Source organism: Dipteris shenzhenensis, chromosome 6 (assembly GCF_047967505.1).
Source record: "Dipteris shenzhenensis isolate YYH24624 ecotype China chromosome 6, Dip_SZ_1.0, whole genome shotgun sequence".
NCBI lineage: Eukaryota > Viridiplantae > Streptophyta > Polypodiopsida > Gleicheniales > Dipteridaceae > Dipteris > Dipteris shenzhenensis.
In genome coordinates, this window is record NC_141601.1 from 6013175 (window position 1) to 6037069 (window position 23895).

The window sequence follows — 23895 nt, forward strand, 5'->3', positions numbered from 1 at the left end:
GGAATGCGACGAAAAAGCATAGGTGGAACATCAGGTAATGCTTTAACTCTTGAGAATAGGGGAAGACAAAGGGAGAGTGGAAAGAGCCCGAGACATCACAACATGTCAAGAAGAGTTGATCCAAATTCAAAGGTAACTTAATGTGCTAGCATTGTGGGACAAAAGATGGAACATGAATCTACTCTCACTCGCACTCTCACTCTCAATCGCAGAGCTTCTTGGGTATGCCGTCTTGCTTTCTCTGCGTATTTTGAGTTTTTTACTTAATATATCACCGAGTTTGATCTCGACCTCTTCTCTAAAGTTGTAGATCTCAATCTCAGCTTTCCAACAAAAAAATATCCCCCCAATCTGAGTTTTGGATCAAAAGTCATGATAAAAATAGTGACTATTGTTTTTGTTGTGGGAAGATGCGACCTTCTTTTCACCACTTTTAGCTTCTTTTTCCACTTTAACCTACTTTCCATGCCCTTCACGACTATCCTGCCCCTTCCATGGATCATTCTAATCATAGTAATATACTTTATCTCTTTTCAAGGCTCATATGGACCCTCCTTTAGCACCTAAAAAGCTGGATGCTCCTTTAAACCTGCAAAGCCTTAACACAACTCCAATGCATATATATATATATATATTATTTATTTCATTAAATACAAAACCATTTGTTAGTATTTTCAAACCTCAAAATCGACATGAAAATAAATTCCACAAATGACTACTGATATAAGCAAAATTTTTAATCTAAAAAAATATGAAGCATCACAAAGTTGCATTAAGATTTAGATCAAATAAATAGGTAAAAATGTGTCCTAAAGCAATATACAAACCACAATTATATTAAATAAGTACTTTTGACCTTCTATCCATAAATAGACCCAATATTTAAAACATCCCCTTCCATTAACAAACCTACTATGATATGTGTTTATAAAGTTACCACACTGAGATGGTAGATTAGTTGAAAGGTCAATGATCAACCCAAAGCAATGATATAGGACCTGAAGGAAAGCTTAAGAACCAAGCATAGTGCCCATGATTCAAATTGGGTAGACACTGGACCACAATGTGAGAAGGTGCAATATTGGTAGGATAACCATGATTCCCTGCTATTAGCTTTTGATAATTTGGAGAGGTAATCCTCTTAAATTTGTGAAGTTGAAGGTAAGGTGACTCTCTTGCACCACACCTACTACAAGGTTGTCAAGGAGCTTGCCCATAGTGAGCATTAGAAAGGTACTCATGTGCAAAAGGTTTTGCACATGAGTACCCACTCACACGAACATAACATAACATTTATCAATGTTATAGGGACACACTAGGAAATACTATGAAAAATTTGGATTTCATAATTTTTTTGGTATCATTAGCAACCATCAAATTTCATTCAAGGGGACTACCCATAGTTGGAGTTGTAGCTGCTCATTTCAAATGTCCCTAAGCATAGTGTAAATGAGTGAATGGTCAAACCAATAAATATAATTTGTTCCTACCTTCCTATTTGACCCATTATTTCTTGTCCAGATGTGGTCCAATATGCTGTTGTTGGTGTGCAAATCAATTGTTGAAGATTTAGTTGTTTCATGAGTGAGTATAGGGGAGACCATCTTGTTATGGTATTAGTATAGTCAATGTTGAAGTTGCCTACTATGTATGTGTCCATTTGGTCCGTTACTTGCATTATTAGTTTTTCGATTGTTGCAACAAGGTTTACACTTTTTGTTCTAGGTGATTTGTAAACATTGATTATAATGTACAAGTGTCCTGAGTCGGAACAATGGATTGTGAGTAGCGCCTCAATGCCATTGTTGCTGTGGAATTCACTGCATATCAATGTTTTTTTTTGGGGGGTAACATGTCACAATGGTTAGGCCATTGTTGCCACAAACTACTTTGAATCTAGGGAGTTGGAGCTTTTGTACCTATGAGTCTTTGCAAGTAAAGGAAATTTGATGATAGAAGTCTGTGACAGCCTAAGATGTCTTCTTTGTAGGCCTTACTGATCTCGTGTTGAGCGATTGCAAGTTTGGAAATTTATTCTGAGGTAGGGAGAAGTCAAGTTCTTTTGTTTCCCATTTTGATTTTGTTCGGAGTCTTTAAATTTCTTGCGATACATTGTCATCAATTTTTATGTGCGTTGTCTCCACTTTGTTAAGTAAGTATAAATTTGAAGGGTCTTGAAGAGAGGGATGTGTATAGCAATCCATGAGTTCTTATGTTTGATGGATTGAATGCTAGTTTGTCCATGCATAATCCTTGTGCTCGATGTAATGTTCTTACTACTCCTAGTTGGATTGGGAATTATGTTCTTGTAATAGTGTTTAGGCTGTTCCTTCCTGTTTGGAACTCTCTTGTTACTGGAAGAATTGGAGTCCATTGTTGATTTACTATTTCATTGCATAGATAATTGTTTTGTGCTCTTGTTCTCTTTCCAATTCTTTTGTCGGTGAGCTCAACCCATTACATTCCTGTGTTGCTTCTGTTTTCATAAGCTTTGAATAGGCCATCAGCCCCATTTACCAAGCGGTCCTCGACATCGAGGTTTCTTGAACATATTTCAATAAGCATTCCCTCCTTCACGTTTAGCTCTATGTGCAATCTAGCAGTTGACTTAGGGTCAGTTGGAATTTTGATTGTTTTACTTCATGTTTTATGCCGTGTGTCCTTTGCTTTTAGTGTATAAGCCATTGTTATAATTTGAAAGTCTTGATGATTATGTTTGTCCTTGAAAGAGTTTGTGTAAAAAAGATGCATAGTAGTATGTTTTTCTGGAGGTTGTTTTTGAAAATTCTCGTTAACACACCTAACGTCTTCATTTGTGTGTTGGTCACAACACATATTCTACTCAAAACTTGAGGGAGGTGTGTGATTTTTTGATGCATGGGCTTTGTTAGCTCATAATGTTGAACGTCATTCTTTCAGATAGAAGGCAACATTGTTGTGCTTGTAGGTCTATCCGAGAAGATTCATGCATCTTTTGTAGGGCTTGTTTGGCATAAGTCCCCACATAACAAGACATCCACTCCTCCAAATGGTTACATGTGGTTGTGTTTAATCTCATGCATGTGCATGTTTGCGGCGGCGATGAATGTATTCTGACCTATTGGAGAACCTTCATTAAAAACTATGAGCTCCAAGTTCTTGTATAGGGTTGAAAGATGTAGTAGTTTTTTTGATGATAAGGTAGTGTTGTTTGTTGTTAGAAGAGGCAAGTGCAATACAGAGTGTATGGTTGCCCCCTGAATGTTGCCTTGCTAATGTACGCCAACACCAATACCCTAGGTAGGTCAATGTCAGTAGTTTGCTTGTGGTTGTAGTATCGCAAAAGTACTTGAACCAAATGTAGTAATGTGTATGTCCATCCTGTGCCCACATCCCCTGAGAGGAACAAGGTCAACTATTTGTCGTACTCCATAGCATCAAATCTTCTAGGAGGAGGCATTGTTCGCTTGTTAGCTGCCTCACCTTCAAGTAAAATTCTTGATTTGGCATAGTTCTGTATGTCAGCTTCTCACACGGTAGAGCATGCTTATTTGTATGAGTTAAATGACGTTCCACTGCAAGGTCAAAGCCCTCATGTATTTGCTCTTTATCGGAGTCACTTGTGGATGCGTTCTTTGCTGGAATGACTTTGTTACCTATAATGTCATCAAGCAACAATTTGTTGTGCTGCTCCTTGTTCTATAATTAATTGTTGGTTTGTGTACTTGTCGTGCCATGTCGAAAATTCAATGGACAATGTATGTTCTTTTTCCTGGAAGGGTAGGTACAACAAGCATAGCTCCTTGTAATGATTTTTCGAATCTTTTACTAAGCTGTAGTTATTGAAGCCAATAACTTTTTGCCATTTTCTTTTGCACGAGCCTTTTAAGCTATTGTTGTACTTTGCAAGGCATAGGTTATGCATGCTGATGTTGCACTTGCAATACTTCTTTATGTGATAGTCAAAGAGAATTTCTGAACGCTCAGGATCCATAATTTCCAGTTGGTTATGGCATTTCAATAGAAGTGTCCTGTCTTCTGGGGTGCTTGTGTTAATATATGTGAAGTTTCTTGTGCCACTTGTGAGAGGTAGAGACAAGGCAACATATACAGCTTGTTGAGAACTTATGTGTTGTGTGTTTAAAATAGCATTTCCTACCTTTTGTACTCTCTCACATGCTATAGCATTCGAATCTATGCATGAAGTCATTGCTTGTTTGATGCTTGTGTCGTTTCTTTGTCTGTATTTGTCATATATGATGTGTAGTATGATGTTGCACCATGCGAGTTTAAGACAAATTTAATGTCTGTGTTTGCACCCCACCGTTTGAATATTTTCTTGTTGAAGTTGTTGGTGTAAATGTCTTTTGATTCTGGTTGTAGTAGCAATGTGGGTTGAGCTAATTTTACATGCAAAGTGTAAATGTATTCTTCCTCTGTCAGTGCTAGTTGTTTTAGAAAGTTGTTAAAGTTGATTGTCATAGTGGAAGGCTCCATTAAGACCTTGTTAATCTTCTTTATCTTGTCCTTCATGGAAAATGTGATTAGCATTGGATCTAGTGGCAAAAGAATGGAAGCTTCTCTCATAGGGGGTTCTAGAAAATCCAAACCTACAGTGCTTGTTGGATCATCTCATCTAGCACTTGTTTGCACGCATCAAAAATGGGCCTGTGCCTTTCTTCTCTTACAAGTTTTCTTATGCTTATGCATTTGAAGATCAATATTTATCGGTGGTAAGTTGTAGCTATCTGTTGTAATGTATTTTTTGACAAATTTAATGATGTCTTCATTTGATGAAACCCTATATTGTGGAGCGTTGCACCCATAGAAACCCGTGGTCATGTTGACTGCCTCTATTTCGGAATTCCATAATGAAGAAGTAGTTAATGACTTTCCCAATGATTGATTGATATCGCTTTAGGAGTCATTTAATTGATTGAAACCTATGAAGATAGTACCATGCTATTATCACAGGATCGAACCTTATAAGTTGTCTAAAGGGGCGTTGATCAGGTGTTGGTCCTATTGGATGTGATGTGCGGCACAACTCTTGCAAGCATGTAGTGAGTGGATTCCAAAGTTTCTCTATAGATGAGAAAGTAATGAAAAATGTGGGCCGTCCAAACTATCGAATCATAGCAAACAAGCTCTTTTTGAGCCTTTACTTGTAATCCAGGGACGTATGAAGGCATTGAAAATCTAATGTACCCAATGTTTGATTGTAGGAGCTTCTCGATGTTTGTAGTCTCCTTCCTTGTAGCTATCCTTTTCTCAGTCATAGCCAAGTAGAAGAAAGGACCTATCGAACCAAAATTTTCATGGGCTGCTTTTTGATTGAGTATGCAAATTGACGATCTTTGTTCATGAGCTCCCATTGTGCCACGTCTTGGTAGCTTGTACATTTAGGTATGTCATATTTCCTTGACTGTCCATACAACAAAGTGGGAAATGCAAGCTCCTCACAAAATTTGTCTTTGATTATACTAAGTGGTGAACATCCTTCTGAAGGAGCAACAACGATTGTTTTATTCTCATAGTCCACAACTTGTTAAGAGGTGTATATACCATGCACTAATGTATCTGTGTGAATTTCATCATCTCCAAGGAGTGGATTGTCGTTACAATTGTTTTCTTCATGATATCGAACACCCTCCTAAAGATTGAGGATGTGGTCAACCCATAAAGGATTCAGTTTCACATTGTTCTCCTTATATAGTGGTGTTTCCAATAATTCTTTCAAAGTGTGTATTGTTAATGTGGGATGTACAATGCCACTCATGAAATTGTGTGTGTATTCTAATTTTCATTTAGTAGCAACTAACACTGTTGATTCGTCTGTCCAAAAGCAAAGTACTCTTTGTGCTCTATCGACATAAGCAAGAACATTAATAAGATATCGCAAAAACCATACTGCCCATCGTATGACAACTCTCTTGTTTATGTGAATGGAATTCTTATTGGAACAAGTCTACCCTCAATTTCATTAAGTTTGCATGTGTATGTCATCTTGTTCAAAGTTTCATATGCGTGTGAGAAAAAGCATGGGCACCTTATTTTGCTTCACTTAGTTTGCACACAATGTTTCTTTCATTAGTGCAGAGTGGTTCTTGTGTCAACCCAACCTGGCTCATGAAGTCACACCAACATTCCCTTACTTTCAATATTTTTCTTTTAAACATGAGAGAGCCACAACAAGCACATGCAGAGCAGGGAGTGTCTTCAATGGCCCGTTTGTATTCTTCTTCAAATCGAGTGTTGCTTTGCTTTCTCTTATACTTTCTTGATTGACTAAGGTATAGAGCAGGTGCTTCTATTGTCACTTTATTTGGAAGGCTTGGTCTTCTTCATTGTTCCCATCAACTAAGACCGAAAGGGGCACTCTCACTCTATAGATTTTTCGTTCTATTGCCTTTATAGTATATGTTTTATGTGGGAAGCCATTGTAATACATTTCTGCTATTTGCACAGCAGGCAAAGACTTGTAACTAGTGAGCATAGTTGTTGAGCAGGCAAAGATATCTTGTAACTAGTGAGCATAGTTGTTGAGCAAGGCTTGAACATGCTCTTGAGGCAATGGCTCAACATCATAATAATGCACTGATAGCTTATACCAAGGAGATGTTCGGCTTTCATCACTACGAATACTTTCTTAGAGTAACATGAAAAGTTGTTCGTATGAGAACTTCTTGAAACAAAACGCTATGCAATGGATGACATTGGTGCTAAATGGGTATTGCATATTAAATTGTTCGATTTTATTCTTGTCTTATTTGCTATCAAAGTGTTATCAGGTCAGCCCAAAATGAATTGCACGAGTGCTTAAATCACATGCAAACTAAGAATAGATTGATCGGAAGCTTTGTGACAGTAGCTGAATCACGAGTTAGCGATTGAATTAAAACACATTCAATGCTCAAATTAAAAGGCACTCAATAAAGATTTCGCAGACACTCGACAGAGAATCAAGCAAACTTACCTTTGAAAGCGTTGCTCCCTTTGTTGCGTAATATATGTTCATATCCTTGTCACAACCTTTTCCCTTCATGTTCTTGTGGCACTTCCTCGAAAGATATTGCTTTGCTTTCCAACTCCACCCCTGTCAGTTCGCTAAGGCACTGTGACAAGGGAGAGTAGCCTACGGACGAAAAACCAACCGTATCAGTAATTGAGTCCAGGTAAAGAAGTGCGAAAAAAAGATGAGGGGAATCGAACATTAGAGATAAGGACATGCATGAAATACCGATCGACTCCGAGTCCACACCGTTGCTTTTTTCACCAACACATTGCCCAAACTACTTCTTCAAATATGAAGTGACCAAATCGTCAGAAAGAGAAGAAAATGAAAAGGAAGTGAAGGAAGAGCAAAGTAGAACATGAAGTTACGAGATTAGAAGCGGAGTAAACCTCTCGAAAACGTCATACTCTCGGTGTCCATGGGCTCTACTAAGGTATCCACAATCTTGCTCCCTTCCATAGTCGCTAGCAGAGATGAAGGCTGATTCACAAAAGACAAGCTGAGAGGCAAGCTGTTGCAGAACACGATCGTGCGCGTTTAAATGGAACACAGTAACCTGGAAGAGCACGTAGCATCGACTGAGCGGTGGAAGCCCGCCAAACATACAGAGAATCCCAACAAAATGCGCCATGCACCAAAGTCGTGCGCCAATCAAGAGGCACACGTGCCTAGAGCACTACCCCCAAGTGGCTGAGTTGCAAAGGGCCTCAAGTTAGCAACTTTCTAGTAGCTAGAGCCTTGCCCCTAGCTAGCGGGGCAGTGCTAACAAAATTTTCAAAAAACCGACATCTCTCTTACGTTAACTAAGCCCTTCCCTATTTCTAAATCTGGGGAACTGCCTCTAAATTATAGAATTCTATTCCATTGGTTGGCACGCACTCATACTAATGAGAGGACTTTTTGTCCACCGTGTCACCAAAAGCTGATTTCATAATCGTCGCTTGCCTGTTAGTCCTTGAGCTACCCATTACCAGGTCTGTTGCCTTCATCTTCCGATCGAATCATTTCCAAAACCGACCATGGTAGGAGATGGCAATCTTGTGTTACCTCCTCCCAAAATTGCCCCGTCCATGTTGTCATCAGATTTTGCTAATCTGGCTTCAGAGGCGAAGCGCATGGAGGCATGCGGAGCAGACTGGTTGCATATGGACATAATGGTTAACTCTTCTAATCCTCCGTATTCTTGCAGAACGATTTGCTGCTATAGATTGAGTGCATCGCTGTCATCTAAAATTATGATATTTGATGGTACTCATTGTTCAATTGCGTGTTTTGCTCGTGCAGGATGGGTACGATGCTTTCTCAAGTCTATCTCATCTTTAGAACGTTTCGTGATGTGCATCGTCCTTGGACTACTAAAGAATTCGTATTAGCCGTTTCGTGATGTGGGCTGGTAAACATGTTTTCGGGATGATTGTCCTTAGCGATGTTTGTGGATTCTGTACCATTGGCACCTGATCACACCCTCCATTGATGAATTGAAGGTTTGTTTAAGGCTAGCATCTTGTTTTCTATTGACTCGTGTAGGTAGGTAACGAATGTTGTGCGTACTCACAGGTCTTATCGAATTGTCATCCTTTTATCTCTGTTGTCTTGGCCTAAGATGCTTTTTTATGCATTCGATATTTGATCTCCTTTTAGGTGAAACATCAGGTCTTATCGAATTGTCATCCTTTTATCTCTGTTGTCTTGGCCTAAGATGCTGTTTTATGCATTCGGTATTTGATCTCCTTTTAGGTGAAACATGCGGTCCACGTAACTGTCATTTCCATCCACGGCTTGTTGAATTCACACGTGCTGCTTTCCGTAATATGTATCGGGCTGATGGAAGCTTTTTTGCATAGGATTTTCTATATGAGTTTCATCCTTTGCTCTTGCAGACCAAAGTTGCTTTGACATGCCTGTCTGTCTTGCCACCCATGGACATGCTGAACACACCTCAGCTTTAAATTTATTCTTTTGGAAAACTAATCCTAAAAGTTGCGATGTCTTGCGATACATGTCTGTCAAGGCGTTCAACCGTCTGACACATGGCAGATTGACCACCTGGGGGGCTGATTGATGCCTCAGCAACTGAGGGCCGATGGATGGCTTCCTGGCTGACAATGCTGACCAGACTTGCTGAGGGTACCTAGTTGACTTCAATTTGTATACGGGAAGTCCCCCCTTTCCTCATTCTGTAAAGAGAGCATTTGGATTGCTGGACTAGGATTGATGCAACAGCTCATTACGGTTTTTATTGAGCACTAGCCATTTTTCGGTGCATGCCCTATTCATTGTGTACGCTTTCTTTTTGTCATAGCATACGTAATACCTTACGTGTCAGAGTGGTTTTGGCTCATGCGAAATTCTCTCTGATGTGGAGGTGGCATAGCAGTGCTTCCCTCTTCTGGCTGAGTTTTCAAAGCCAGCATCAGCCTGACTTTGAACACATTTGGAGCAGCGAGTCTTGGCAGCTTTTCAGCCTTGACATTGCTTCCTCTTGAACATGGTGGACTGCTTTGGTTGAGCTCAGTTTGGTGAAAATGTACAATCCTAATGTTATTTTTGGTAGTACGTTTTATTTTATTATCATTTATTTCTTGTTACACATGTATTGACTCATGTGTGTGTTAGCCCTTTTGTGTGACAGATCTTAGACGTGATGATCATCTGGATACAATTTTGAGGATTCTCATTCCAGATGTTACATGTTTGCATACAATATCATCCTCGGGATGATTAGTTATCTTTCTGTAGTAATGGTATCACCTTTCCATGATGATGTTACTGTTCCGTGGTAACTGTATGCATCATCATCTGATGATAGAATGATCAAGCTGCTGCATGTGGTGTTTATCTCATATGCTGGATCGATTGGGCAAGCCAAGGTTGGTACCGAATTACCCTGCACATGGTCATATACTAGTTTACTTTCCAATATACAGATTGGTTGCTCACCTGTCTAGGGCATCTAGTTTTTGGTGGTTAACCAACACATTCAGAGCCTTGGTGTGTCAGAGGAGATACACGATTATATGAGATGTGACTTAATGCCTTTGAGAACCCATGGTAAGTGTAATGGGTATGACCTCCATAATGATTTAAGCCCTAGTCGAGAGTAAGCATTTAGGCATCGCATTTGGTGAGACCTCTGTGCCTTGTTTAAAACCCAGATGCGTTTCTTCTGAGTGTTTCTAGCTTAGGTTTTTGAAATCTGGGAGTTTGGTCAGCCCAAGTGCCCGAATCTTTACGTTAACCGCAGGGAAGGGGATAATGTAAGGGCAGTGAGGTTATGGGCTAGGTTTAAAACCCTAAAGCTATCTCAGGCCAATCCAACCTTTATCAAGCCTAATTTTACTTTTTCGGGTTATGTGCACTTTTAGTGAGAGGAGTTCCTGTTCGAATCGCAATTTCCTGCGTAACTCCTTGCTTGCTACTCGAAATGGCATGTTGTTTGCTCTAGTGCATGCCCCACGGTAATTGTTGGTAGATTACACAGGTTTGGTACATGTTTGATAGTTTTTCCAATTCATCCTGTTCCAGGTTACCTCTCTTGGAATTTGTAATTTTCTTCGAGGTGTCTAGTTCACTCCCTGCTTCACCAAATTCAAGTTTGTTAGTTCTAGAAGAGAGCCTAAGAGCAAATTTATCCTTCCAAGCCTCAATTGCTGACAGATCGCCACCTGTTGACAACAGCGTTGACAACTTTTTACTTCTGCTTGCTGAAAACACTTGTTTTGGATTCGCAACTTAGTTGCAAGAAACATCCTAAAAGGTTAGGAAACCCCGTTTCCTAACGTTTCCAAAATTGAGACGCTTCCGAAACTTAGAAACGTTTTGGAAATGCGTAATCTACAAATGCGCCAGAAGAAAAGCCAACAAGGGCAGGTATTGACAAGAGATGATGGCAGGCTCTTGCATTATCATGGTGGGTGCATAGCGAAGGCTTTGGAAGTAACACAAGACTCGGATTAGACGATCTACATGGGTAATGACTAATTCATCAATGCACTACACAAATCACATCTTCAAGGATCATCTGCTCCGTGCCCTCCAAGAATCCAATTGCTTGCCTTGCGCACACATCTAGCTTATATGGTGCATGTTTTGTTTAACTACTAGCTTTTGTATGTGAGCAGAAATGTACTTTATTCAGCGTACCCCTGCCGTTTCCTATCAACTCAAGTGGCATTTCAGAAATGTTTTCCTGCATGGAAACGTTTCATGCAACATAGATTTGCAATTCGCCTATCGAAGCTTTTGCTGTGCTCTTCTCCAACGCTTGGTCTTCTGATAGCTATTCTAATTTATGTCCTCACCCTATGTTGGTTTTCGCAAGGTTTTGTTGAGATTTTTAAATGCAGATTTCTAGTTTCGTTGTAGATTCAGGCTTGCATGCATGTGGAATAGCTTTGTTTTTGTCTATTTTTCATTCTAACTTATTTTAGGCCTGTATGGAATCTACAGTCATAAGTAGCTAAAAGATTTATTGATACCCTATCCGGGATGTTTTAAGGAGCTTTGGACACCCTGTGCTCTCTCTCTCTCTCTCTCTCTCTCTCTCTCTCTCTTCCTCTCAGAAAATGTCTTCCTAATCTGCCTCATCCCCTTCATGACAGAGGAGATGGTAGAGGTTATGATTGATGCTACGGAAAAGGAGCGTTGTCTTAGAACCCAATAGATTAGGATGGAGTCGGCTGAGGATATCTATCAGTAGTATGCCTCAAGAGGCACGAGTGAAAGAAGCAAGGACACCATAAATTTCATTCGTATACTTCAGCTTCATCATATGATGGTTCAGCCACACGTCACTGTTTCAAGAAGATCGAATTTGGAGAAAAACATGTTCAGATTCAGGTGATCATAAGGTAGAAGTATTGCTATCTTGGATGCAGCAATTTGATATATACTGTGAGGGAGGAGCCTGAAACCCAAACGAGATGAAATCGCAATTCACTTTGGCACCGTGGGACAGTTTGCAATCAATGCGGGACTCCTCTAGAGCAAATTGCGGTACTCGGGGCAAGATGCCTGGCGCTGGAAATTCCGTACACCCCTTGGAAAACTGCTGAAGCTGTGGAAATCAAATTGCCAACAAGATAGAATGCTGGGAGAGAAGGGTAAGCAGCAAAACACAGCACTAGGGCCCAAAAATAAGGGCTGGACAGCCCCGAAGTTCTTTATTGCAACATAATAAGGCTTTGTACAACTGGCTCTCACAAGAGCATGGACTGAGTACAATTTGTGTGTTCTAGAGCTCTGAGGCTCTTCTTTTACTCCAACCTGAAGGCAAGAGCTTTCTAATAAGCTGGGGCTAGCTTTTAGCTTTTTCCCAAGCCTAAATTAGGCGTACTTTTCTTAGAAAGCTGAGCTTTCCCTAAAATCATCTTTAGGGGGCTTTTCTTGGAAATTAGGTTGGAATTCTTGATTTGGCCTTATGGGGTCCATCATAAAGTAGGCGTCCACATCTTGGTGCTTTTTGCCTTGTAGGACCTGTTTTTTGCACTTTTTCCTTAATTCTAGGGCCTTTTTACACTCCTCTTGGTCCTACACATTGCCACAAACAAAAACCAACACTTTAACTGGTTAAAGGTTAGACTAATGCATGCATTCTAGTTCTTGGACTATTTCTAGTCCCTTATGGGCGTCCCCACAGTTCTCTTTTTACCAATGCAAAGCAAAAGTAAAAACAATAAAACTTATTCATGGTTAACCAACTTCACCATTCTTTGACCGAAGTCAATTCCAATAAAGATTACTTTTTAATTTTTCTTAGGAGAAGTCCCAAATGGTGACATCCCCTCGGCTTCTAAACAGTTGTCCTCAAATGAAAAGCTTCTTGATACAATTGTAGAACTTGAGGATACTTTGAGAAGAATTCTTCATCTACCCACTTGGCATCAAGTGCTGAATAAATCTTAAATTTGACAAGGTATTTACGGATAACCTTGCCTCTGGGTCCTTTCTTCTCTATACGATATACAATTTGTTCTAGTTGGAGGATCTCTTCCACCTCAGGTGGCTCTTCTTGAACTGGTTGTGTGGGTTCTGGACCCTGGTCCTTGATACTTCTTTAGAAGACTCACATGAAAAGCATTATGAATCTTCCAAGTCTCGAGCAGCTCTAGTCGAAAAGCGACTTCATTTATGGACTCACTAACTCTGAATGGTCCATAATACGTGGGAGACAACTTTGGGTATACTTTCTCTTTTCCTTTCATCTTTCTGAGCCGTGCTTTTTCAAAACTTTAGTAACACCCAATCTCCTTCTTGGAGATTCATCTCCCTCGAGTGCTTGTTTGCTTGGAGATTCATCTCCCTCCAGTGCTTGTCTGCTACCTTCTTTTGCTTTTGTTGAGATCTTTCAATTCCTGTCCAAACTTGAGAGAAAGCTGTGTCTAAGTCTTAGACATACTAGTCGGCTGCAAATATCTTGTTCTTTGTTCTGAGGATAGGTGGTAGAATCACCTTTCCATAAATAACTTTGAATGGGGCTTTTCCTGTGAAGCTATGAACAGTGTATGCAACTTCCACGAGAGGAAGATACTTTTGCCATTCGACCTTTTGCTCGGAAGCATAACACTTGATACCATGGAATTGGCATTTCACCTTGTCCGTATGACTGAGGGTGAAAAGAAGACGAAAAGTCCAACTTCATCCCCATATTATCAAATAATTATCTCCAGAATAAACTAGTCATTCTAGGGTCTCGATCATTTACAATCGACTTAGGCATCCCATGGTGCTTGAAGATCTAGGCCAAAAACAACCTGGCCATGTGGTCTGACTTAATAGTTTTTCTTACTGGAATGAAATGGGCCTGCTTGCTGAACCTGTCAATGATGGTCCATATCTTATCATTCTTGTATCTGGATCTAGGAAGATCAACCATGGTTCTTGCAGTATGGGCAGTGGCATGAGAAGTCATGGGGTCTTGTGCCTATCATACTTTACCTTTTGGCACGTAAGACATTCAGTTACAAACTTGTGAATTTCTTTCCGCATCCTTGGCCAAAAGAAATATCTCGCATCCTTGGCCAAAAGAAATATCTCTCAATGGCCTGTGTGGTAGACAAAATACCTCGATGCCCTACATAAGGAGGAGCATGACATTCTTCCAAAACTTTGGCTCGCATGTCTTGAGTCACACAAAGATGATCAGTGTTCATGAGAAATCCATCTTTCAGTGTATACTGGCTGGATGATACTTCCTGCTGAATATTTCTCATGGTCTCTCCGAAATCTGGATTTTGTAAATAAAGCTCTTTCATGGCCTCCAAGTCCCGGTGATATGCTATGGTGACATTATTCGCTGTAGGCCTTCTAGATAAAGCATCCGCAATCCTGTTCCGAGCTCTTGGAGTATAGACAACCTGGAAATGAAACATGGACAGAAAATTTGCCCACTTCATCTGCTTTTCTGAGATCTTGGTCTGAGTCAAGAAATACTTGAGGCTCTGGTGGTTGGTCTTGACTGTAAAGTCAGCTCCAAGAAGATAATGCTTCCAAATATTTAAAGCATGAAATTATTGCTAGCATCTCTTTCTCATAAACACCCAAAAACATCTCGTCATCACGCAGCCTCCTGCTTTTATAAGCTATAACCCGGCCTTCTTGATGGAGGGCAGCTCCCACACACTCTCCACATGCCTCGCAGTCCACATCAAACAGTTTTTGTAAATCTGGAACAACAAGAATAGGCTCGGTCATTAGCTTTTCTTTGAGAGCATTAAAAGCTGTCCTTAGTCTTTCTCCCCACCTGAAAACTACATTTTTCTTGGTCAAGTCATGTAAGGGGGCTGCTATATAAGTAAAGTGTCTGATGAAGCGTTTGTAATAGGAACAAAGCCCAAGAAATCTGCGTGCTTCATGTACCGAGGTGAGCTCTGGCTAGCTTTAATCTTGGCTTGATCCATCCGAATCCCTTCCTTGGAAATAATGTGTCCAAGATAATGAATCTCATCAAGAAAGAATTCGCTCTTTTTGGCCTTAATAAAAAGCTTATGATTTATGAGTTCTTGAAACATAGTAGCCAAGTGCTCTTCTTCTGTCTTAGAAAAGGCCAAAATATCATCAAAGAAAGTACTTGTAAGGTACCTGTAAGATCTTTAAACTTTGTCCATCATATGATTGAAAGTGGCAACCCAAAAGGCATCACCAAAAACTCAAAGTCAAAAAGTGGTTCGAAAATCTGACTTATGCACATCTTGTGAGTGGATCCTTATCTGATGATATCCACTTATTAAATCAATATGGCTGAAAATATCCCCCACAGTTCGCCTGCATTTGCAAGCCCGTTGGGTGCCTTGCGTCGTCTCCCGACTGATGGATCCCGATATGCGCCTGACGGACAGATGTCTTTACCGAGGTCTCCCGATATGCGCTTGACGGATCCCGATATGCGCTTGTCAGATGTCTTTGCCGAGTTTTTGGACCGTCGCTACCAAGGAAAGTAGCAAAACTACGCTTTGATACCAATGAAACCCAAACGAGATGAAATCACAATTCACTTTGGCATCGTGGGACAGTTTGCAATCAACGCAGGACTCCTCTAGAGCAAATCACAGTACCCGGGGCAAGATGCATTTCACTGGAAATTCTGTACACTCCACAGGAAACATGCTGAAGGTGTGGAAATCAAATTGCCGACAAGATAGAATGCTGGGAGAGAAGAGTAAGGAGCAAAACACAGCACTAGGGCCCAGAAATAAGGGTTGGACTGCCCCGAAGCTCTTTATTGCAATAGAATAAGGCTTTGTACAACTAGCTCTCACAAGAGCACGGACTGAGTACACTCTGTGTGTTCTAGAGCTTTGAGGCTCTTCTTTTATAAACTTAGCCTCCAACCCGAAAGCAAGAGCTTTCTAATAAGTTGGGGCTAGCAAAATAGCTTTTTCCTAAGCCTAAATTAGGCATACTTTTCTTAGAAAGCTGAGCTTTCCCTAAAATCATATTTAGGGGGCTTTTCTTTGAAATTGTGCTGGAATTCTTGCTGATTTGGCCTTGTGGGATCCTCCATAAAGTAGGTGCCCACATCTTGGTGCTTTTTGCCTTGTAGGACCTGCTTTTTGCACTTTCCCTTAGTTCTACGGCCTTTTTACACTCCTCTTGGTCCTACACATTGCCACAAACAAAAATCAACACTTTAACCGGTTAAAGATTAGCCTAATGCAACATTCTAGTTCTTGGACTATTTCTAATCCCTTGTGGGCGTCCCCACATTCTCTTTTTACCACTGCAAAGCAAAAGTAAAAATAATAAAACTTCTTCTTGGTTAACCACCTTTACCATTCTTTGACCGAAGTCAATTCTAATAAAGATTACTTTTTATTTTCTTAGGAGAAGTCCCAAATGGTGACAGAGCCAATAGAGAAAGCAAAGATTAACTCTGCTACCCTTTTCCTTGATGGTTCAGTAGCTCCATGGCCCTTTTGGAGTATGGCCCCTAGAGGATTAAAAAGGCTTTTTGGAGTGGAGACTATGTATGTAAACCCTCACATTTTGATATGGTGCCTCCAATTCCTAATTTGCTTAACTTTCTTGCCTCCTCACAATGTGTGAACTCTCTCTCTCTCTCTCTCTCTCTCTCTGCGAAGTTTGAGTATTATTGTGCACACATCAATCCCTGGTATTGGAAACCTTACATAGAGGGGCAAGTCTCACCCCCAGCTCAATGTGCCATATAACCTTGGTGCATACTAGGTCACATTGACTAGGAGAGGAGGCTGCATCCTGGGGGGAATAGCCACCTGATGCTCACCTTTGTACTCTTTGTGATTGTAATGAGGTAGAGAGGAAGGAGCACGGACTTCTCTTCTGTCCTGCACATGCACACGTCAGATAAAAGTCTTTAACACATCTTATGCTTATCCGTCCCCTATCAGACATACTCCATAGCCCTCAACATTTGGCAGCACTCGAAACTTTCTTGGCACAAATGCTCACGCATCAGGATCAGCTTCTTAGCCCCAGTTCTACAGCATAGGCACATGACTCAAGCATCGGTATGCCATTACACTGACCTCGGACGCTCGTACTTTTCATGATTAGGCTTTGCCTTTGTACTTGTGATCGGGTCCCATAGACCATATTTTGGTCTCCAGCGGATGGTTGAGTTTCATGTGCCAATGGACTTGTATAAGCCGGGCTCCCGATCCCAAGAGATCCAAGTTTCACTTCTAATTCCATTTTTGTCACATACTCGATAGGTATACTCTCTCTCTCTCTCTCTCTCTCTCTCCCCCCCCCCCCCTTGCTGATCATCCGTCAGCCCTCTCTCTCTCTCTCTCCGTCGCTCAGCCCTGCAAGGATTCCCCATTTACCCCCCAGTTAGTCTCCACAATCAAGGATCAGGTTCAAACTGAAATGCAAACAGCGAAGCAAGAGGTAATTGTGGGGTTTGGAGCAAAGGTGAATAAAGCTGATATCCAAGAAGAGATTACAGAACATGAAATCAGATGGGATAATGCATTAAAAATCAGAATTGGGGGACTCCCAGATGGATGGTACAATGAGGAGGATTCATTCAGTGATACTTCAAGCACATGTTAAAGCAGCAATGCCTAACATGGACTGGACAGCCGATGAGGATGACAAGCCTGATAACTCTGAGGATGGTGGTGAAGCTTCAGCAGTCCGTATTAGTCATGGTAAAGGCCATGCTGTTACTACATTTAACTCGCGAGATTTAAGACTCAAGATCCTACAACAATCCTACAAGCTGAAAGGAACTAAGCTATGGATAGCTGAGGAACTTACAAGATCTCAATTGAAGGATAAAGCAACGGAGTTAGCCAAAGTTAAGGCTGCTAGGAAGGATGGAAACTGGGCAGTGTACCGCAGAGGAATAGTACTCATTAAGGAATTCAAATCCAAACCAAAAGACTCAGTCTTAAAATGATGTATGGCCAATTATATATAGGTTAGGATAGATTTAGGTACTCTAAATAATTGTTGCTTTATGCACTCCTTGGGAGCTGCCATGTGCCCTCCCTAAGCTGTTGTATTGGATGGTTTTTAATTGTCAGACCTTTCGTCTCCCATAGACGTTAATAGACTCTCTCTCTCTCTCTCTCTCTCTCTCTCTCTCTCTCTCTCCCCCTTTGGCACTAAATGTTCTATTCTGATATTTGAACTCCACAAGACACCAGAAAGTAGATGATTAGACCTTGACCTTGCAAAGTTAATCAGTATTGAGTAGAACTCCAGTAGACACTAGAAAATAGATGTTCTATGCTGATATTTTAACTCCACATAGCGATCCAATCCTTGGCACTAAATGTTATATGCTGATATTTAACTCCACAAGATACTAGAAAGTAGATGATAAGACCTTGACCTCGCAAAGTTTTGCAGTATGGCAGTCATGGCATTGTAGCCTTATCTAGGCATACAGCTTCTAAATTATGTATTTTTCATTGTGCATGCATGCACACGTGTGTAAAATATAAATGTGTGTGTGTGCGCGCGCGCCTGCGTGCGTGCGTGTGTGCACGTAATTTATTATCTTTACATGTATGTATTCGTATTTTATACTTGTGGCATTTCCTTAGGAAGAGAAGACATGCTCAAGTTTCAAAATGTCGAGCAATCTTTGAAATTTTTCAACGTTGCATGTTCAAGGAAGAACCATTCGATCTATTAAGTGTAATTTATAATAGATAGGTTTTTGAACGGCATTAGGAATTCAAGTTCTGTCTGCAGTCTGCTGCTATACTGATGTATGTTTTTATGTCTGTGATGATGTGACAGGCATTTTGTTCCAAACTTAACAATCGGGACCCCTGTCATACAGAGCTTAAGGAAGCACACAGAGTAAATATTGTTTATATTCTACTTGGGAAAAGCTGTGACATATAGGTACTTTTAAATTGACATGCTAGTGCAATGCATGCTTGATGGAATCATCCTGAACTTGGAATGCAGTGCTTTTTTGGACTGCCATCTCATGGTCACAAACCCTTCAGATTATGTTAACCAATTCGCAAAAGCTGGAGCTTCGGGCTTCACCTTTCATATTGAAGCAGCGAAAGGTTGTGAATGGTATCCAAAGAAATTCCAAGAATATTTGGGGCATGCTGAACTGTATTCATTAAATTTTTAGGGCCTTTATTACAAATGATCGTTGTTACTGACAGAATCATTCATTCTTTGGATTTCTGAAGGATTAAATTTCTTGAGTTCTGTCCTGCTGTGCTTTTCAAGGGTGTTCTTATTTGGAATTTGTACTGTAATAGATGGATGGAAAGATCTTGTGAAGAGTATCAAATGTGCTGGCATGCGAGCAGGAGTTGCACTAAGGCCAGGAACTCCTGTGGAGGATGTGTATCCTTTGGTGAGATTACTTTAATGATTTGTACGTTTTGGCAAATTGTAAAAGTCATTCCAGGACTGTGTGTTTTCTTCGTGTATAGTTTGTTTCGTCCATCCTTTTACAGGATATTTGAGCTCAGTCTAATCTGACTATCCCCATCATTCACCAATTTGCCACCCTTCTTCTTGGGCTTGCTGTCACCTGGCTTGCACTTGCCTTGCCTTTGGGGTTGACCTTGACATACAAGGCTACGCTTATCCTCTCCGTATCCTTTGTACTTCAATTCCTGAGATTCCTTCTGCAGGAGCAATGGCACCAGCTCCTTAAACATTACTGGTGTCGCCCTCTGTCCTGCTACGATTTTATGACGAAAGGTTTGTAGCTCCTAGGAACCATGCCAAGCAGAAGCCTAGCCATCCTCGCCAAATCCATCTCTTGACCAACTGCTGAGAGTTTGTCCCTGACCACCTTCATCTTCGTGATGTGGTCCTGTACCATGTCCCCTTCATCCATACTTATGTCATAGAGCTCCGTCTCGCAGTCAAGAATCCCGCATTGTTATTCACCTCATATATTCCCTTCAATATGTATTATGGTCCATGCAGCAAAGGAAGTGTTCGCCAATTGGATATGAGGTAGCACCAATTCGTAGTGTTGCCAATGATTATGGCTAGGGCCTCTGTGTCACGCATATCACCCAATCCTTCAGTGCTAGTGGATCCGTAGGCACAGTCACCATAGCAGCTGTTGTTATACTGGAGTCACCGTTGGCTGAGGTATTAACTCAACTCCCGTCACAATCTCCCATGTCGATCTCACCACAAGATGGCTGTGGGCCTTCATCTTCCATAGTGGTAATTTATCTCATCCAACTTGCCAGTTTTCCCAAAGTTCGGGATTGGATACCTAGCAGCCATAACAATGAACTGAAAGAGATAGGTAGAAAAGCATACACCTTTCTGAACCTGAGTCTCCCCTGTCCTCACAAGGGCAATGTCCTTCAGACATGATTCCCTAGAGCTTTGAATTCAAGGTCGTCCTTCAGCAAGGTCAAGGGGCTGCAAGCTCCACTACTTGTGAACTTCTGTCAGAACTCTGTTACTATGTTAGAAATCATATAACAGAGGGTATATACAGCGGAAGACTAATACAGCCTAGGAACTCACACAGTGGTATTTATGTGGAATCCATAACTTCTTTCCTTATGTGTACTTGTCATAGATTTGCAGCAATTAAATGAGCAATACATAGGAGAGATGCAGAACCAACAAAACTTATATTTTCCGTCCACAATACAGAAGCAATGTCCAGTGTGTCACCCTCTAGTAGCTGTGCTCAGCCTAATCTCTGCCGCTCCAAGTCCTCCTGGATGAGCAATAATCCTGGCTGAAGCGCTGCTCCAAACTGCTCCTTGAAGTGCTCTTCCAGTGGGTGATTTGTGTGAGCCCAAGGGCTCCCTTTTATAGGGCCATAGGCCCTCCAAAATGGACCGACCAGACAAGACGATGCCCAGTTTGTGAGGCTGACCTGCTGGTGTGTGGGTTCAAACTTCACCCCCACATGCAGCCAGTTGGCTGCCCTACCAGTCCTGCCTGGCCACGTGGCAGGCTTATACTGGCCTGTCCTGGAGCCTTTCCAGGCCTGTTGCTGGCCAAAACACCCGGCAGATCTTCCCCTGTCCACTCTGGGCATCCTGCCTTGATCCTGGACCTGCTGCAGCCCAAACTCCTCTGCTCCAGATCCGTACAGCCTTCTGCCAGCCTTGATGATCCCAGGCTGTAGATGCCTTGTTCCAGCTCTGTACCATGCTCTGAAAGCACCATTACAGGAGGCTTCTTGCATCCGTACAGTCTCTGATGGTTGCCAGGCTCTAGACGACCCTTTCTACCTGTGCCAAACTGCTCTGAACTGTTCCAGGTGATTGTGCCTATGCTCAGCTTTCCTCTGTCCATTGGATCTGCTCCAGACGTATGCCACACCCTCCACTGACATCTAGGTAAGCTCCTGAGTGCTGTCCACGTGGCAGTGTGTGTGCTGCCCATGTGGCAGCCCCCTTTCTTGTATTTTCTTTGTTAGCTTGCTGCCACATGGCAGCCCATGTGCTGACCATGTGGCAGCCTTGCCATCCTATCTTGGTCTACCTCCCCCCCACGCTCTCCTCATATGGGAGCTTACAAATGGGGAGGTAACCAACATTTCTAGCTTTTTAGCTTTTTCAGCTTTTCTAAGCACCTTGTTCCTAGATAAGTGCTCTCTCTTAATTTGTTTTGATTTGAGAGGGATTGCAATTACTCCCTTCTAGCTGCTTTCACCACTTGGATCAGCCACATTAGCCTCTTGGCTGAATTGTGATTGAATTAGATCTCGCCTGCTTGCTCCCATCCTCTCCTGCAAGCTGAAATCAAGCCTACAACTCACACCTTTACAGGGATGTGCAATTTCTTTTGCTGCTGATTTTCCTCAGTGCTGATACCATCTGTTATTGGCCTAAAATTTCACCCGCCTCTTCAAATCCTATAGCAGAGTGTCTACTCCCAGTCACTGGTTGTTGAGATCACAACCAGCAAGTTGATTCACCCAGAGTATGCTTCTGGAATTTGCGACTTGATTTGGCTTCATCTTTGGCTATCTTTCATCATTTGTCGTCCTGTGCTATTTGAAGAGCTTAAGCAATACATGGATACCAGTTTCATGGCTATTTCAATCGGAGTCTTGGAGATTTACCTGGCTTTTTTTCAGGGTTTTCAGAGTTACTTCTTCATATGCAGATCGTTATCAGAGGCTATCTTCTTTCAGCTATTCAGTTTTGAACTCCTGCTTTGAGGGGAGATCATTGTATTTATATTAATTATATGTGATAGGGCTATTCAGTTTTTGGACTCCTGCTTTGAGGGGGATCATTGTATTTTATAGTGATTATATGTGACGGGTCCTCTAGGTCCATTGGTTCTGTCTGGAGCTCTGGATTACTATTACCAAGTTTTACTGTATGAAGAAATATTATGTATTTATAGGGAGACCATTGTATTTACAGTGATTATATGTGACAGGGCTTCGATGCCCATTGGCTCTGTCCAGAGGTCTGGATTACTATTGTAATTAAAGCCAAGTCTCACTACATTAAGAAATATACCAGGGTGTAGCCCTTGAACCTGATTCACACCCCATTGGGTGCCGGTGTCTCTTATCTTTTTCTTCAACCCTAGTGTTGTATGTGAAATCATGATTTCAGTGTGAAACCTATTTAATTAGTCAATGGAAATTTGCCTTCCGTAGCACAATTGTGACAAATAAACTTGCAATTGCGAATTACTAGATTAGTTAAATCTATTAGATCAATCACGATGCACATAGATTAGCATAGATCACATCACAGTTTTTACAGAAACTTGATATTACATGTTGAGAAGAAGCAATAACTTCAGCATCGTGTAGGTTGAGAGTGAACAGCACGTGGATATGGTGCTTGTAATGACGGTGGAACCTGGTTTTGGCGGACAGAAGTTCATGCCAGAGATGATGTCCAAGGTAATTATTGCATCCATGGATCTATCCTTGAGCAGGCTAATTGTTAGATCCCTGGGCAGTTGGTTGAAAATGGGCAACCTTTTAAGTTCTTATGCTGATTATTATCCTAATCACCTCCTGAAACATTCAGGTCAAGGTTCTCCGACAAAAATATCCATGGCTTGACATTGAGGTAATGTCATTTCTAACGCAAGAGGGAGATATCATGAAAAAGATGGTGAACAAGTAACTGGTTTTAGATCATCTATGTGCTATCATTACACTCAAAATGCTTAAATTTATGCAGGTGGATGGTGGACTAGGTCCTTCAACAATTGGAGAAGCAGCCAATGCTGGTGCTAATTGCATAGTTGCTGGGAGCTCCATTTTTGGAGCACAAGATCCGGCCAATGTTATTAACATATTGCGAAAGAATGTCCAGGAAGTCCAGATATCCTAGCATGCTAGGTAGGTTGTTTTTGGAAGACCATATCTATAATTGCAAAAGTCAGTGGTGGCGTTTGCATAAATAAAAAATTGTACCATGTTGTCATTTAAGTTTTATTTATACATGACAGAGTTGTGTAATTGACATTATGGCATGGCATCTTTTAAATTATATCTCATATTAAGCATTTCATTTACAAGAGGCAGCTGCTGCATTATACCATTCTAATATCCATGTGCTAGCATGATGAAATGCTTTCTCTACAATGTTTGTCGCTGTTGTGGAAAATTTTCAAGTTTTGGGGCCTGGCTGCTTTTATATTGGTCAATTTCCTTCTTGACAGTTGGCAATTTGGCTGATAAAGATGTAGCAATATGGTTCCTTGAAGGAAAAAGCTGGTGTTACATCACTGCATGCGGAATTCTTTCTTGCAGATTCAAGCATAATATCGGGTACTAATTTCTATATGGTGATGAAATGTCTCCTGTTACTACATGGTTTCATTCCCTCACCAAGGTCTTGACATGTTGAAATAACTGACGTGCAATTACTCAAAACACGTCTGTATTTACATCTTGTAAAGGGAGAGTTCTCAAAACCATGTTAGGTGTTATACTAGGTTACGTCCGTATTTTGTTTTATTGTTCATCC

General features: G+C 41.2%; 1 protein-coding gene across 1 annotated transcript; it reads left to right on the forward strand.

Moving 5' to 3' along the window:
* Positions 1-7847: 7847 nt before the first annotated feature.
* On the forward strand, positions 7848-23469 carry LOC147900694 (ribulose-phosphate 3-epimerase, cytoplasmic isoform-like). The gene is made up of 8 exons (XM_087376190.1): positions 7848-8151; positions 8279-8283; positions 18728-18790; positions 18902-19008; positions 19213-19310; positions 22725-22817; positions 22948-22989; positions 23104-23469. The coding sequence occupies exons 1-8, from the start codon at positions 8014-8016 to the stop codon at positions 23254-23256; spliced, it is 699 nt and encodes a 232-aa protein (XP_087232316.1). The 5' UTR covers positions 7848-8013; the 3' UTR covers positions 23257-23469.
* The last annotated feature ends 426 nt before the right edge of the window (positions 23470-23895 follow it).

Coding starts and splice junctions, on each gene's coding strand:
- LOC147900694 (XM_087376190.1), top strand. CDS start 8,014: ATGGTAGGAGATGGCAATCTTGTGTTACCTCCTCCCAAAATTGCCCCG. Junction 18,791..18,901: donor AGCTTAAGGAAGCACACAGA/GTAAATATTGTT, acceptor CTTGGAATGCAG/TGCTTTTTTGGACTGCCATC. Junction 19,311..22,724: donor TGGAGGATGTGTATCCTTTG/GTGAGATTACTT, acceptor AGCATCGTGTAG/GTTGAGAGTGAACAGCACGT.